Source organism: Anopheles ziemanni, chromosome 2, assembly GCF_943734765.1.
Source record: "Anopheles ziemanni chromosome 2, idAnoZiCoDA_A2_x.2, whole genome shotgun sequence".
In the NCBI taxonomy this organism is placed as follows: Eukaryota; Metazoa; Arthropoda; class Insecta; order Diptera; family Culicidae; genus Anopheles; species Anopheles ziemanni.
Window position 1 is genome coordinate 65,779,047 of NC_080705.1, and position 14,266 is coordinate 65,793,312.

Sequence of the window (14,266 nt, forward strand, 5' to 3'; positions counted from 1 at the left end):
TTATTTAAAAAATCTGGCTTGACAGCTATGGTTGTCATCGATGTCATCAGTCCCTTTCGCGGTTGAATTTAAATGCAACACGTTGCATCGACCGTTGATTGGTATACATAACTTACAACATTACCTACATCATAATAGATTGATTCAAGCATTTTAGAAGCATGCACTTATTATTTTGCGAATTTTGTGTGATATCCATAAATATGTACTTTTCATAAAATGGTTTTTTTTTCATTTTTCATTTATTTTAACACTGATTATTTTTTTAGAATTTAGACAATAGACACCGCATGCTTCATAACATCAGATGTTGAAAAATGTCTACCACACTGGTCTTGCTCTAAATTGTGGAATTGAAACTTTCACTTTGAGATGGTACGGTTTAAACAACATCGAATATACAAGCTCGATGAGGCTTATTACAGATGCTCCAAAAAATAGTCCACCTATACCACCCAAAGAGACTGTGAGGAAGGTAAAGTTAGCGGACAATACAGACATTGTCTAATGATGGCTTACCTGCAAAATCAATCTTATTCCGTATGACCCGTCTTTGATAGCGGAAAACGGGCACATTTAGGACTTCCAAAATTACCTTTCCCGGATCGGAATTCGATGGTGTTGGATTATACGTTTCCCTTAACCAACCAAAGCGGCATCGTCATTCAGTATCCCGAGGATCGTTATATTTTTTTTTACTTACCCAATCACAAGCGTTTCTAGTGCCTGGCAGGCTTGCATGCAGGATCTATCTTTATGCACAGTGTGAACGTGCTTTGTTCGATATTTTACGTTTGCTACTCAAAAAAGATATAGAATATGGTTGGTTTATGCCGTTCTCACTCTATAGTCTCACTAACTTACCATCGTTGATACATAGTAATCCTTTAATGTCACAGTACAAGTGTTCATCTACAAAACAAAGTGGTTTAACAAGGTATGTTAAAATCAACCAATTTTTAAGTCTTCCTTTCCTTGTATCTAACCAAACCCTACATTCTTTAGGTGACGTAGGGATGGTGCAGTTGCACGCTTGCAGCTCCAGCTGGATGCGATTGTACTGAAAGCAATGGGAAAAACTGTACGCCCGCGCGGGAGGAATTGGTTCGTCGGGAAATCTACACATTCGCTTCTCGATCGGTTCATCCCGAACTTCAGGTTGGTTGTAGGTTTCTTTGATCTGAAATGGTCCAACACGCTCGATGCAGGATTTTGAATTTATGATAAAAATAAGAAGCGATACCTGTAGCATAAAGTGAGATACCATGCCCGACTTTCTAAGTATATAGAAAGGTTCGACAAAATTGGGATAGTCTTCCGGACTGTGAATGTACATCTGAAAACCAATGTTAGAAAACGCGATAATTATACACTTCAAACAGTCTAAAACATTGCACAAAAAACTTGGAAAACACTAATAAATGCGTACCATGTAATTGATAACATCGATATTCCGATATTGGAACTCCAAACGTCTTTTACGAGTCCAAAAGTTATACTTGAGCGGTAACCGGTCAAACTGCAAGTCACTGATAGTGAAATGTTAGGGTTTTCTTGCTTCATGATCATAAAAATGTATCACATTCGTACTCACTGATCGTGAATGCTGTTTGCCGTAAAACAATTCCCCATTTCCGTTAGAGTGTAATTAAAGATGCGATCACAATCGTACTTCACACCGCCGACCTTCACATCGAACAGTACCTCTTTACAATCAGTTGGAAAAAACTATGAATCAATGAAAGGAAAAAATCGAGCTTTACTTGGAACTATTACACATGTTAATGAGCGAAAAAGAAAATATTCCAACCATAGTCTTTAAAATTGCCAAATTAAGATTGCATGTCCTGTTTAAGCCAACGCATACCGACGTAATATCGTTGTCCAGGTTAGTGTTGGGGTTCAAAAAGAGGTATGTTTGTGCCAACTTGGGCCACAAGTAGGCTGTACTGCAAAAATACAAAAATCCTATAAATGGACGAAAATGTTGTTCCCGATGGAGAATATAATTTCCCTACTTCTTGGCGGGCGTAAAGTTACTCGCTATCCACTGTTCCTTCAGGAAGTTGGAAATCTGCCCGGTGCGCCCCTTCGAGTAGCAGATCGAAATCGCCGGAAAGGTGCTGTTCCACCGGAGGAATGATGTGTCCGGGCTGACGCTGATCGTTTCGTCGAAGGTGTCGATCGTGAACAGCAGAATGAACACCATCGAGGCGAACGATCCACACAACACCAGCACCCAGAAGCTTCTGCCCACAGGGAATACCAAGAGTATGTAGTAAACTACTATTTAATGTTGCACTCTGGTGTGAGTCACCTTCCGTAGCGGTTACATCGGGTTCCGAGATACTTCATCCCGTTGATAGTGCTGTTGTCCACCGCCTGTCGCATACGGTAGCGAATCAGGATACGGTTCTTGAGACTCCCTTCAAGTTTGTACGTTTTCATCTTGTATTAATTGATCTTCCGTTTAACACCTTTTTCAGAACTTGACTACCACAATTTCTTGCATCTAAAGTTTAATTTTTATATGTTTCTTTGAGATCTTGGTCGAATCACATGATTCACTTTCATGTATAAATTGTTGCAGCTCCTGGTAAAATGATATTTTTTCATCAGAGCCAAATACTTTGACCTCACACCGGGAAAGAAAATCTGAAAATAAATCATGGTCATAGAATGAACTATCATGCTGCAGTGAGTTAGTGCATTAGCGTGTCACACATATCATTTAATAACCTCACGTGATCACTGATTATTATATTTATTTTTGAACACCGTTTGACTTTGATGGCGATACCCTTCTATCCTCGCATGTGTGGGTTGTATAATTTCTTCATATGAATCGAAAAACATCTTCGTGCTTTAGAGAAGCTAAATAAAGCTAATAAAAGTGAAAGTGAAATCTTTTACATAATTTCATGTAATACCAATAATGTCAAATGGTACATAATTAAGATAACAGTGTTTTAAAGTGACCTAAAACACCATCCACCCCGAAGAAGTCCTGTTTTACAAACAAAAATATCAGACATATGTTCCATCGAATCGGAAAATTACAGGATTTGAAAGGAATAATTTATCATTTTTTTAATCCTACGAACGTATGGGATAAAATGTATGTAAACAAACATCGTGTTCAATCAAAACTGGTACCACCCACTGAACATATTTTTTATCCACCCTCCAATGTAGGATATTAGAGAATGTAGCTTTTCCCCTGTGCCGACACACTCACCAGTGGCCAACGGTATCACAAACCTTGGAATTTTGAAGAGGGGTTAGTTTTGAGAACTCCCCTTGCGATTCGAGGGCGCTTTAAACTGTTCCCGGGTTTGGATGCGCTAATAGATTTTAACACATTCACCGCATTTTATCGGGAGGGTGTATCTACGACAGTTAGAAAGAGAAAACACAAGGATAAAAGGATATCTAGGGGTGATTTTCATAATCGTGCCATTCATTATTTGTCTCTTTTTAATTTATGTTAAACCAGGGTTGATTAGTTTGAGTTGTGTAGGTTTTATAGTTATGTCTATAACTATAGGTAGGTTTTATATTATATACAGACATAATTCTTAGCCTATCTATTAACACACCTATGCCTTGAATTAACCACAGGAAAGTGTTGCAGCAAAAAAATGTTGACTTTTCGTAGAAATGGACAACTCATAAACCATTGGAACGGCAACGGAATGCCCGATCGCTCGGGTCAAGAATACCAACGGTACAATGGGTCTTTGGAACGTATTCGTTGCATTTCGGATGCCGATTTGAGTGGGTGGAACAATCCTGGCAACCCCTCCCGAGGGGTCGCTCGGGGACGAAAACGGGCGTGAAAAGCGGAAACCCGAAGCAAACGAAGTCTGTGTCCAACGGGCACCAGAGAAGAGCGCCCACATAACCCACGGCAACGGCGCATTGTTTATCGTTCCACAACAGGCCGTGCACGCACCACTTCCCGCGGGGAAAATCAATTTTTGTGTGATTTGCCAAATAACACAACAGTTCGCGCCTGGCGGGCTTGGCGTGCGCTTGGTGTGTTTTGCAGTGTTCGCAAAGGGCGCAGTGACGCACAGTTTTCCGACCCGTACTATCGGAGGGAAAGGAACCCGAATCGGAAAAGAAGTGGTGCTTATTTCTAACCTATCTTCCATTTTTCTTCTACAAAAAAATTTCCTGCCAGCCACTTTCCTGCTGCCTTTAGTATTTAATTGTATTTCACACCGATCACCGAATTGGTTCTACGACGGGGAGGGTAAGTGGCGTGTAACTGAAACTAGATGGGAAATGAAAAAAAAGTAAAGTAATTTTTCCTGCTGCGGAGGAGGTACTGGACATTCGATTTTCGCTAATACTAATTCCGAAGTGGACATCGACGCGCGGGGGCGTTTGTCGCAATCGAAAAGTGATTTACCGGAAACTAAACTGAACCGGATGACACTCCACCCTTCCATTCGGTCCGGAAAACTGGACACACACCCCTATGGGGAAAAGAGCCGATAGTGTCGATTGTACTGCAATACGATCAGCAACGCATAATGTAATGATGGTAATTTTCCGCCAAATAATTTCCACCGGGAAGCGCACGTTGAGGAACGCTGTGAACCAATTGTTTCGTATTTACAACGGCGCAACGAGGGCGGGACACCAAATCCGGCAGTGATAAATTGTTCCCTAGACAGATTGTAAAATCCCATTTTGGCAGGTTCGATCGGGGTGGTCGCTTGGTTGGTGCACATGTGTCCCTAGAAAGTCCTTGCCGTAAGTACGTGAGCCAGCGCGACCCAGCTGCGGGCTAGCCGGAACAGTGTCAAGCAGAAGAGACAACAGGAAAAGCAACAACGATGGCAAAAAAACAGGGAAAATCAAGTGTGCTTAGGAACACAAACAGACAGACAGCCAGACAGACACCCGCACAGGCTGCGGAGTGCCTAAAGTGAGTTTAAACCAGGAAAAGGGTTGTACGAAAAGTGCTTCGGTGAAAATTCGGAACGCAACGAGGAACTCCTAAAAGACAGTTAAGAAAAAGTGTTTATTGTACTCTGTTGTGTTCGATGTTATCGATTTCAAAGGGAGCTATTTGCAAAGGATTTTTGTACCTGTACTATTTTAAACACTATATTTATGCTCAAGTATAATAGAATACAAGGATGGTGAGATCTAACACCGGTTAAAAGAATCAAATTGGAGTCCTATGCAGCGATTTTTTAAATAATAATATTGGTTCTTTTCTGTTTAGTTATTTATACTTTTGCATTGAATATCTCATATTGTTACATATTGTGGCCATTGTAAGCTTTTTAACATGTTAGATTGTTTCTTTATACTAAGGTACACTTCATTTTCTTCGCTACATCATAACTTTACCAAAAAATTCTGTGTGAATTGAAGTGAAGCACTTTAGTGGATCAAAAATGTTTATTTGTGGGTGTTCTAAATAAGTCATATTTATGATTTTTAAAATTTATAACTGAAAAAGATGAAAGAATAAAATAATGCTTACTGTTGTAGAAAGTTATCAGAAATATGGACCTTTTAAGAAAACATTTTTAAGAAAAATTACCCATCTATCAACAAAGATTGTCCGAATCTTCTCAGTTCTTCGATAAATTTGAGATACTTTTTTTGAGATACTTTTTTATTTAAAAGTAGAGTGCGTGAGAGTGGTTATTCATGCATGTGGATACAATTTTATTACTAGATACCATTTGCTTCTTTTTTCGTTTCCCAAACGTGGTATATTTTAAAGCAACCCTCAAAGACCAGGACAAACAACTTCCCTGTTCTCCGAATGCTTCTCTACACTACAATCCCTAAACTATTTTATACGAATTTCCCCTATTGTTGTGTCCTTTTGAACACTCCCTACCAGCAAAACCACCCTCCAGGGTAATTGAAACACGTGTTGATTTCGGGATTAACTTGGAAAACCGGTAGCGCATCTTCGCTATCCTTATCCGTAGGGGTGGAAAACGCCCCGGTAAAGTGTGAAATCGGGAAAAGCGCGACCGAAGAGGCTCGAATTTAAACACGGCAAGCATGCACCCGGAAAAGCTACGAGCTATGAATGCAAACGCCCCATAATTACAATGTAATTGGTCGGTCGTTGGGATCCGGTACGTCGATCAAGGATCGGTCGCGGTTTTTTTTTTCTCCCTTTTCCACGAGAAGAGCTCTCGAGGGTCGGTTTAATCTGGGTAACCGCGTAACCGAACCGAGACACATCCGATCCGTCATGGTCACGGGTGCGCCAATTGTTTGGCGTAAGTAAATTATGCAGCAAGTGCACGCGCCGAAGACGAAGTGTTGACAGCGGCCGAGTGTGGGAAGTCAAACGTCGGTGGGCGAGACGAGGGCCAGCATTAGGGGCGTCGGACAAGTGCGTGGCGAAACGGTCGATGAAAATATGATACAACATTCAATTACAATTATCTCGGGACGTCTCACTCGACGAGCATCGTTCGCACTCGGTAGGAAGATGGCTAAGGGTTTCAATTCGGTTCCGATAATCAACACCTTGCATGGGAAATCCTGCACGGCCAAATGGAGATGAATAGCCCAAAACTTGGGGGCTGCAATTAGGACAAGATGGATTAAACCGTGCCCATGGAATTTAATCCGTAAAATTGTTCTGCAACAATTATATCTGCCACCGGTTGTTAACGAGTGTGTAACTTTTCACACCATGTTTTTTGGTTTGCTTGGTACATTAACGAAGACGGATTGTAAAGAAAGCCTGCCGAAGAACGTTGGGCAGCCACGTGCACTACATTAAAAATTGATGATTTTGGTAAACATCACACGGGTCGATGACAATGTTTCCCAGCCTGTTCTGGTTTTTTATTACACTACGAGATCCGTCAGTAATTGAGCATGCCGCAACCAAATGTTGATTGAAATAATAAAAAAAGACTAAATAAATCATTTTTACGTCAGTAAAAAAATTAAAATATTTTTTTTTTTTAATTTTTGAATTGAAATAATATGCAATTGTAATGTAATTATTCGCTATTGTAATCAGCATTTTATACATGGCTTGACTCTACTGTAACATAAAGATAAGAAAAACCCCCGGATGTTGTTGAACGTCTACGAATTGCCGATTGTTTCTTTGTTATTGTAATTCCTTACGATAAACTAGTTTTACTGATAAAATGAATGAATTAAATTTTGGTTAAATTGATAGAGCCCGTACATTTCTAATGAAAGTGTTAATGAACAGCCCATAATTTTAGGAATTAAATAAGAACAAATATGTTCGTTCATATCAAACCGAACCATCCATAGTATGTTACAATTGAGGGTTGCTCTGAGCTAAAACTAGTTTTTCACTGGCTATAATCATTTTGTAATTTTGAAACTACAGCTTCGGATAAAACGGTTCATTACAGATAAACTAAAAAGAGTAAAATGCCATCTAAAAAGATAAATATACCAACAAAGAGTAAAACCTAAAAAGAGAGCAGCAGAATTGAATAAAAGTTGGTTTGAGTAGAAACTATTTAAGCTATTAAAAAAGAGTTGTGCAATCAATATTGATCAAACCATGTTCAACTTATGCCTTGATGCTATCGAATAGCAAACCCTAATTAACTTACAAAATTCTCGATCAAAACAACATTTCATCATTGAACGTTGTGAACAGACACGTTACGACTGAAAAGTACGGTTCGATGAAAATTAAAAAATCATTAACGGTTGAAACTATAAAAGATTAAAATTGTCAACCAAATTCTTGTGTTTGAATGATCAATTCATTAAATGTTTTTTTCTCAAAGTGTTTAATGAAGATAAAAATAAATAAATAAATAAATTACTTTTCCAACAGAATTCTGCTGTTGCTCGTCATTTCAATAATTTGTCCCAATGATGAACGGAACACACTCGCCCGACATGATCAGCCGGTTCCGCGACCTGAAGCTGCTGGAATCGGGCGAAGGTCCGCGGCCGGAAACATCGTACGGCGGGGCCGACGCCGCCGGGCACCATCGGCAGCCCCGTTCGTTCGGCGCTCAGTCCGCCGGCACCAAGTCGCAGTTCATTCCGGCCATTTGCAACTTTCAAACGGCCCGGAAGATGGCCCAGGAAAACCTCGAGCACCAGCCGCTGCCGGATGCAGTCATCGATATTGCATTTCGGAAAGCGCAGGCGGCCGGCTTTCCCAACCCGGGCATGGAGCTGAGCGTCGGCCCGTACGCAACCGGTAGGTGGTGCGGGGACGGGTCCTGTTTGCACCCTGCGTTATTTATTTTATTTTGTTTTCTTTCGCCTCCCAGGTGTTGGATGCAAGAACTACAAGGCGGGCCCAACGAAGTGCACCAAATATCGGGTGTACCGGCCGAAGACGTGCGGCGTCATACCGAAGGTACCGAGCGCCCTCGAGACGCCCGAGCGGCCGGACAGTGTGCGGGTGAAGAAGAAGGTTGGAGCGATGGATCTGGCCATCGGGTGGGAGTTCCGCACCAAGCACGAACCGCACGCCCAGACGTACATGGACGGGTCGAAGCCGTCGGTGGCGCCGCCAATCTTCGAAGTCGTCGAACCGGCGAAGGAGTTGAATCTGCCCGCGGGTAAGCGCAATCGGGAAATTCGCTAAAACCACAAACCACCGCACATCACGTACCATCCCCGGGATTGGTCCCAGGGGAGAGGGACACAATAAATTCCATTCCTTCTAGCAAACACTAACCCCTTTTGTTGCGTCCTCTCCCATCGGTAGTGGTACATGCCGGCGGGGTGTTTTCCAACACCCTCGGGGAGGAGGATTTCTTCGACCGCGATGTCATCCGTCAGCACAAGCGCTTGGTGCGTCCGACCAGCAACCGGTGCAAGTGTGGCAACAACGGCAACGGATCGGCCCGGTCGTCCAAGTCTCCCAATGCCGCTCGCCAGCACCAGCAGCAGCATCGCAAAGGCAGCAGTGGCCGCGAGCGACGCGACCAGCAGCGGAAACAGCATCCCGAACACGAAACGATGGAGATCAACAACAACAATCTGCCGGCGGTACGATCGTCGGCACGCTCGAACGGATCGCACGGGAAGGAACTGGCCGAGTACCACCAGCACCAGCACCAGCACCAGAAGGACCACCGCCACCTGCCGCCCGGCAGTGCCAACTCGATGGAACGCCAGCTGCACGAGGCGGCCGTCAAGCATGCGGAGAAGATCGAACGCTTTTGCCACAAGTTCGCGCCGGAGGAGTTCCCGTACAACTTCCACCAGGAGTACCGGTGCGCGTTCAAGGCCGGCATTCCGCAGAGCAACGTGTCCGGTACGCTGAGCAGCTTCGATACCGGTGGGCCCGCGGGCCATGCCGCCCGGAAGCCGGCCGACTACAAGAAGCTGCTGCACATCCCTCCCCGGGAACCGTACACCAAGAAGAACTACGTCATCGACACGCTGGCACCGCCGTTCGCGTTCTGGAAGAAGGGCTCCGGCTATCCGGACTACTGGCGGCTGATCAGCGTGTACCAGCAGGCGTACAACAAGCCGATGGAGAAGCGGAAATACCCACTGCTGAAGACGGTCTACCAGTGAACCTTCTTGAGGAGGAGGACAATGTTGTCGTCAATGATTCGAACGTCATGACATCGCGTCCACGCATTTCTTCATTCAACCATAGAACACACTAACGAACACACACACACACGCATACACACAAAGCCACGAATACACCCACTAGTCAATGATTTTCCTTTTTGCCGATTTTCACCTCGGATAGCGCGAATATTGTATAGTCAGATATGGAAAAGCAATAAAACATAAGAGGATATTTGGTGCTCTCTCGAGGGAACTCTTGCCAATATGGTTTGTAAGTGTGATGATTTACAGCATATTAGTCCACATCGGGCGGGGCAGCCCCGTTTGTCTGTCGTCCGAGGGAAAGGGTTCCCTTTTTTATTGCATATTGGTTTTAAGCGTTTCACCACACGACTGGCTTGGCTTGCAGGGTAGGTGCATCAAACATTTATGGAAAAAAAACCCCTCGAATGCTGCATTCAACGAACCCATGATTGGTTGTGGAAACCTTTCACTATGTTCTACTCATATCTTCTCTTTTCGATGGTGTCAATTGTGCATCGAACAATTTTGGTCACTTCTTCGACATACTTTACACAACAAACATGTCGACGGTCTATTTCTCCATCCTTTTGGGAGTTTGTTACTTAGTAGAATTATTTTACATTTTATCTTGCTCGTTTGTTTCGTTTTGTTCACTACTATCCTACCGACAAATTTCAGAACTTTTACACTCTAATGTTATAGTTTCAACAAAAGTTATTCCCAACTTCTATTTTAACTTGGCACACAAATATCAATGCTAAGTTTCGTTTGTAGTTATAATGTTGCTGCACAGAATGTAAGCGACAGAACATGGGCTGATTGTCCAACCAGGTACTTTTTCGAAAGCAACGAAAAACTTTAAAGTGTTTCCAGAAAATATGTGAGTGTAAACGTCGATTTCACTACTTCCTCATTTAAATAGAGTATTGAAATATTTTCAAAAAAACAACGAAATATCTTCGTTCTGCAGCAGATCTGTTAGATTCAATGTAAAACAAATTTGTCCTTTAATACTTCCAAACTGATTACCTTCAGTAGGTTAAGGTAATGAGGTTAGAAAAAAATGGGAAACCGAAAAATTTCAAATGACTAACAAATATATTGCCCTTTTGCACATATGAACCTTTGTTATAAACAGAAGACCATAAGACTTAACAAATCATTTACGTGAAGATGTGAAAATTCAGTCGAGTTGAAGGTTTTTCGTTAGAAATTATAACATCTCTTACTCTTGCAAAAAACTATGATTTCCAATCATACAACATGAAACACATGGAAACGTTTCTTTCTATAGAATTCTGTTAATCTTTGAATCAAAAATGATCAAAACAAGTGTAATTGATTAAATCGATTGATTATTTATTTGATACTTACAAAGAAAATAACATAAGCAAATCAAGCGTCCAGCACGTGGTTAAGGTAGGAAATGTAACAGATTGCCAGCTTGAGTATTTCTATTTTCGACAGCTTCTTGTCCGGCGGCAGCGTCGGTAGCAGCTTCCTCAGCTCAGAAAACGCCACGTTGAATGCTTCGACGCGAATTCGCTCGCGGGTGGCGTGCGCCGTCCGGTACTTGAGCGTTGCCCGGCGCCTACGGCGTCGTTCTTCGCGCGATAGGCTGGAAAATTCCGGCGCTCCGGTGGCAGAACCGTCTGGTTGTTGCTTGCGCACTCTGGCCGGACCATTGCCCGTGCCATTGCCGTACACTGGTTGCTGGCCACCGGGATGCTCGAGGGTGGGACAGATGGGCGGATTCTTTGTCCGTGGCTTTCTTACACCCACCGAGCATGACGACAGTTCCATTGTGTCTTTAATTTGATAAACCATCTGCGAAGGTACAAGAGGGCGGTATTATGCACTCAGTTTATAATGGTCTCAAAATTGGCCTTTCAAACATGACTTTTCAATGTTTCAAATTTTTTTTCTGCTCAATTTATATTTGTAAATTATTATGAGCGACTAGGCGTCTCCATCGACAAAAATAAAGTGTTTTCCGTGAATTAATGTTTCCATGGTTTTGGCCTGAGTTGTTTTATCTAAATTGAGATTAACTAACAAAAAGTTATACCAAAATCAAATTTTCAAATAAACTAAATATAAAAGAAAGTTTTCTGATAAATGATTTTTCAAAAAACGTAAGACTAGAAAAGTATTAAATATCAAACTGAAGTGACGGTAAATCATTTGCTGAAATTAATTTTCTTCGAAAAGCAACAGTATTTACATAAATTTAAGGTTTATTGAAATATTCTTGTCTTTAGATTTTTCAAACTTTTCCAAATTCAAATATTTTATCTGGATTGCCAAGTTAATGCTCTCTACACCACTTGGTATGTAAGCTTATGCTCATTTTTTTTGTATATTGTATTTCAAAGGCATGTTCACTCAACAATCACCACCGTTTTTGTGACAATAATTTTCCAATACGTACAATTTATTGAGAGCAGCTCTGAATCGATTGCGTCTACACTGTTTTGTTTTTAATAACATACACTGACAAATTACCACATATCATACACGACCGAAATAACTGGTTTTATATTACAGTCTTTGTACAATTCTTTTTTCTTTATGCTTCACAACTTGAGAACTACAGAAAAGTTAAATCGCAAAAACCATCCACTCCGGCCGGGTTTCAAATGCAAACTGATTTGATGCTGGTGGCACCCCTAGCATCGATCGACACAGATTACGGCAGTCGTCCTGAAAGCCATCTTGAAAATACAGCATCCTTGCGCTGTGATTGGTCGAACTCTTTTCAGCCACGCCTACAGTTTTCGAAGCATATGTTAAGATTGTTTTTTCATCTCTACTGGCAGCTGGAGGCAGATGTTGGAGGGCTCAGGTGGACTATTGATAAAATTTTACATTTTAATCCCAACAATACAGTCAGAAACATTTTAGAAATACTTCAAACATGCATTAACATTCATTAAACGCCGTTTAAAAAAGAACAAGGAAGTTTATCAAAACAGTATTATATGCTGAAAACATTAAAAAAAGACACAAAATTTCCTGTAGAAAGAATGTAATTTGCCTGCTTTCTTCAACACAAGTGTACGGAAAAAATTACTAGATAATTGTTAGAAAATGGCGAATGCTGTGGATTCTATGTGTGAATAGAAATGAGATGGTAATAGAAAATATCATACCATTTTTTTTTTAATTCTCCATAAGTCAAAATGAACCATTTTAAAAATTGATATTGAATAAGTTAAAAAAAAACGTTTCTCGACATTATGCATTACTTTGAACGAAAATTTGCATTTAATTTAAAAATGATAATGAAGAGCAGTATCGTTAAATGAAATGTCCTGTAATGTTGAATGCACTTTTCTTTCAAAATCATGCAAATATTGCTACTACAAAATTAAATCTCATTAGTTCGACAAAAAAAATCTCTTGTGCATTTATTTAGACTGTACACGTCCTATTAACAGCATATACAAACCCGCACCGTACAGTGTATACAGGAAGTGGTCGAAGTGCAGCAGTATTTTTTAAACACTACTACATTTTTCACATTAGTTACTCGTCCTGTTCGTCAATTCCACTACTTGGGGGCCGCCACAGCGGCTTTCTGGGTTTTCCGCGAGTAGTCCCAGGCACGGTACAGCTGCAGCACCTGCGTCCCGGCCACGAACAAGTTCACCGAAAACAATCCCCAATTCTTGGGAATGATGACCAGGGAATACCGCGACCAAATTATTCCCGTCGCGGCCAACGAGGCGGACTGCGAAATTGACAGCTGATCCGGGGATCGACGAAGGTCACTGAGTCCGGCAACAACCAAACCCTAAAACAAACATTACGAGCGATACACTGTATCTAATTTGTCTTGTAAACATTGCAGCACTCGTTCGATTGTTGAAATGTTTCTACCTTTCCATTGGCGGCAGTGCCAAGAACTTACCCATTTAAACACGGGGGCCCAGAAGAACACCGTTTTGGGACCTGCAATCAAATCATATTTAGTTCACAGTACGCACGATTCATGATTGGTGTTATATAAACCTAATTAATGTTGCCAATCAAAACTCACCAGCAGCATGATTCCACAGGGGTTGGAGCGCTCCGGGCACGAACTTGTCGGCAGTGTTCACTAAGGCGTGGTAGATCCTGGACATTATTAAATTTATTCGAGGTAGATCAGGAAACTAACACACAATACGACGCAGCAGGACGAGCTGTCGCAGAGAAATAAAAATAATTATCAACATTCTAAACATACGGTTCACCAAAACAACCAGCACGCTGGTTTTTAATACCATGTTGAAAACTTCAAAATGGATTGAGTTGCAGCAAGGACGTTTCATTTGGGATTTCATCAATTATTCTGTTAATGAAAATCCATAAATGCATCAAAAGTCTAAAACAACATTATTGGATTCTTTTTAGTTTATGTATCGGGTTATCAGTAGCATGTGATTTACTAAAGCAGCAAATTGAAGGACCCTTTTTGAGCAAAACCACCCCTTCTAGCACATGTCAAATAGTAGCTCAGTATGCTATATCGTTCAATTTGAATCGTAGCACATCGTGAACGTTAACTTACAAAAATAAGTGTAACCGAAGGAAAGCAACATTTTTTTAACATAAATTATATAACTCTCTTTCTTTCATTAGAAAAGCTACCTTATGCAACGAATATGATAATTATGTAGAGATACAGTGACAACTGCACTCATGTCTGCAGTGA

General features: G+C 41.4%; 5 protein-coding genes across 5 annotated transcripts; 1 reads left to right on the forward strand and 4 right to left on the reverse strand.

Moving 5' to 3' along the window:
• Window positions 1-321: 321 nt before the first annotated feature.
• LOC131294128 (uncharacterized) lies at window positions 322-1,267 on the reverse strand. Its single transcript, XM_058322173.1, has 5 exons — window positions 997-1,267; window positions 865-912; window positions 704-797; window positions 520-638; window positions 322-464 (listed from the first exon to the last, which is right to left on the reverse strand). The coding sequence occupies exons 1-5, from the start codon at window positions 1,265-1,267 to the stop codon at window positions 322-324; spliced, it is 675 nt and encodes a 224-aa protein (XP_058178156.1).
• A 323-nt stretch (window positions 1,268-1,590) lies between these two features.
• LOC131294129 (uncharacterized) lies at window positions 1,591-2,448 on the reverse strand. The gene is made up of 4 exons (XM_058322174.1): window positions 2,318-2,448; window positions 2,019-2,249; window positions 1,868-1,949; window positions 1,591-1,728 (listed from the first exon to the last, which is right to left on the reverse strand). The coding sequence occupies exons 1-4, from the start codon at window positions 2,446-2,448 to the stop codon at window positions 1,591-1,593; spliced, it is 582 nt and encodes a 193-aa protein (XP_058178157.1).
• A 5,424-nt stretch (window positions 2,449-7,872) lies between these two features.
• On the forward strand, window positions 7,873-9,540 carry LOC131282763 (uncharacterized). Its single transcript, XM_058312303.1, has 3 exons — window positions 7,873-8,206; window positions 8,280-8,573; window positions 8,723-9,540. Exons 1-3 carry the CDS (start codon window positions 7,873-7,875, stop codon window positions 9,538-9,540), a joined length of 1,446 nt encoding a protein of 481 aa, XP_058168286.1.
• A 1,422-nt stretch (window positions 9,541-10,962) lies between these two features.
• Window positions 10,963-11,394, reverse strand: LOC131281658 (helix-loop-helix protein 1). Its single transcript, XM_058311005.1, has one exon. It carries the CDS (start codon window positions 11,392-11,394, stop codon window positions 10,963-10,965), a length of 432 nt encoding a protein of 143 aa, XP_058166988.1.
• A 1,562-nt stretch (window positions 11,395-12,956) lies between these two features.
• LOC131291020 (mitochondrial pyruvate carrier 2-like) lies at window positions 12,957-13,752 on the reverse strand. The gene is made up of 3 exons (XM_058320215.1): window positions 13,610-13,752; window positions 13,481-13,521; window positions 12,957-13,363 (listed from the first exon to the last, which is right to left on the reverse strand). Exons 1-3 carry the CDS (start codon window positions 13,692-13,694, stop codon window positions 13,121-13,123), a joined length of 369 nt encoding a protein of 122 aa, XP_058176198.1. The 5' UTR covers window positions 13,695-13,752; the 3' UTR covers window positions 12,957-13,120.
• Between the last annotated feature and the right edge of the window lie 514 nt (window positions 13,753-14,266).

What these genes read in the sequence shown, in the direction of transcription:
- LOC131294128 (XM_058322173.1), bottom strand. Translation starts at nt 1,267, where the DNA reads ATGGTATCTCACTTTATGCTACAGGTATCGCTTCTTATTTTTATCATA. An exon ending in ATTACTATGTATCAACGATG is followed by an intron (nt 798 to 864) that starts GTAAGTTAGTGA and finishes TTTTTTGAGTAG; the next exon opens with CAAACGTAAAATATCGAACA. An exon ending in GAATAAGATTGATTTTGCAG is followed by an intron (nt 465 to 519) that starts GTAAGCCATCAT and finishes CCTTCCTCACAG; the next exon opens with TCTCTTTGGGTGGTATAGGT.
- LOC131294129 (XM_058322174.1), bottom strand. Translation starts at nt 2,448, where the DNA reads ATGAAAACGTACAAACTTGAAGGGAGTCTCAAGAACCGTATCCTGATT. An exon ending in CGATGTAACCGCTACGGAAG is followed by an intron (nt 2,250 to 2,317) that starts GTGACTCACACC and finishes CCCTGTGGGCAG; the next exon opens with AAGCTTCTGGGTGCTGGTGT. An exon ending in TGGACAACGATATTACGTCG is followed by an intron (nt 1,729 to 1,867) that starts GTATGCGTTGGC and finishes ATTGATTCATAG; the next exon opens with TTTTTTCCAACTGATTGTAA.
- LOC131282763 (XM_058312303.1), top strand. Translation starts at nt 7,873, where the DNA reads ATGAACGGAACACACTCGCCCGACATGATCAGCCGGTTCCGCGACCTG. An exon ending in CGTCGGCCCGTACGCAACCG is followed by an intron (nt 8,207 to 8,279) that starts GTAGGTGGTGCG and finishes TTCGCCTCCCAG; the next exon opens with GTGTTGGATGCAAGAACTAC. An exon ending in GGAGTTGAATCTGCCCGCGG is followed by an intron (nt 8,574 to 8,722) that starts GTAAGCGCAATC and finishes TCCCATCGGTAG; the next exon opens with TGGTACATGCCGGCGGGGTG.
- LOC131281658 (XM_058311005.1), bottom strand. Translation starts at nt 11,394, where the DNA reads ATGGTTTATCAAATTAAAGACACAATGGAACTGTCGTCATGCTCGGTG.
- LOC131291020 (XM_058320215.1), bottom strand. Translation starts at nt 13,694, where the DNA reads ATGTCCAGGATCTACCACGCCTTAGTGAACACTGCCGACAAGTTCGTG. An exon ending in CCTGTGGAATCATGCTGCTG is followed by an intron (nt 13,522 to 13,609) that starts GTGAGTTTTGAT and finishes ATTTGATTGCAG; the next exon opens with GTCCCAAAACGGTGTTCTTC. An exon ending in GGGCCCCCGTGTTTAAATGG is followed by an intron (nt 13,364 to 13,480) that starts GTAAGTTCTTGG and finishes TGTTTGTTTTAG; the next exon opens with GGTTTGGTTGTTGCCGGACT.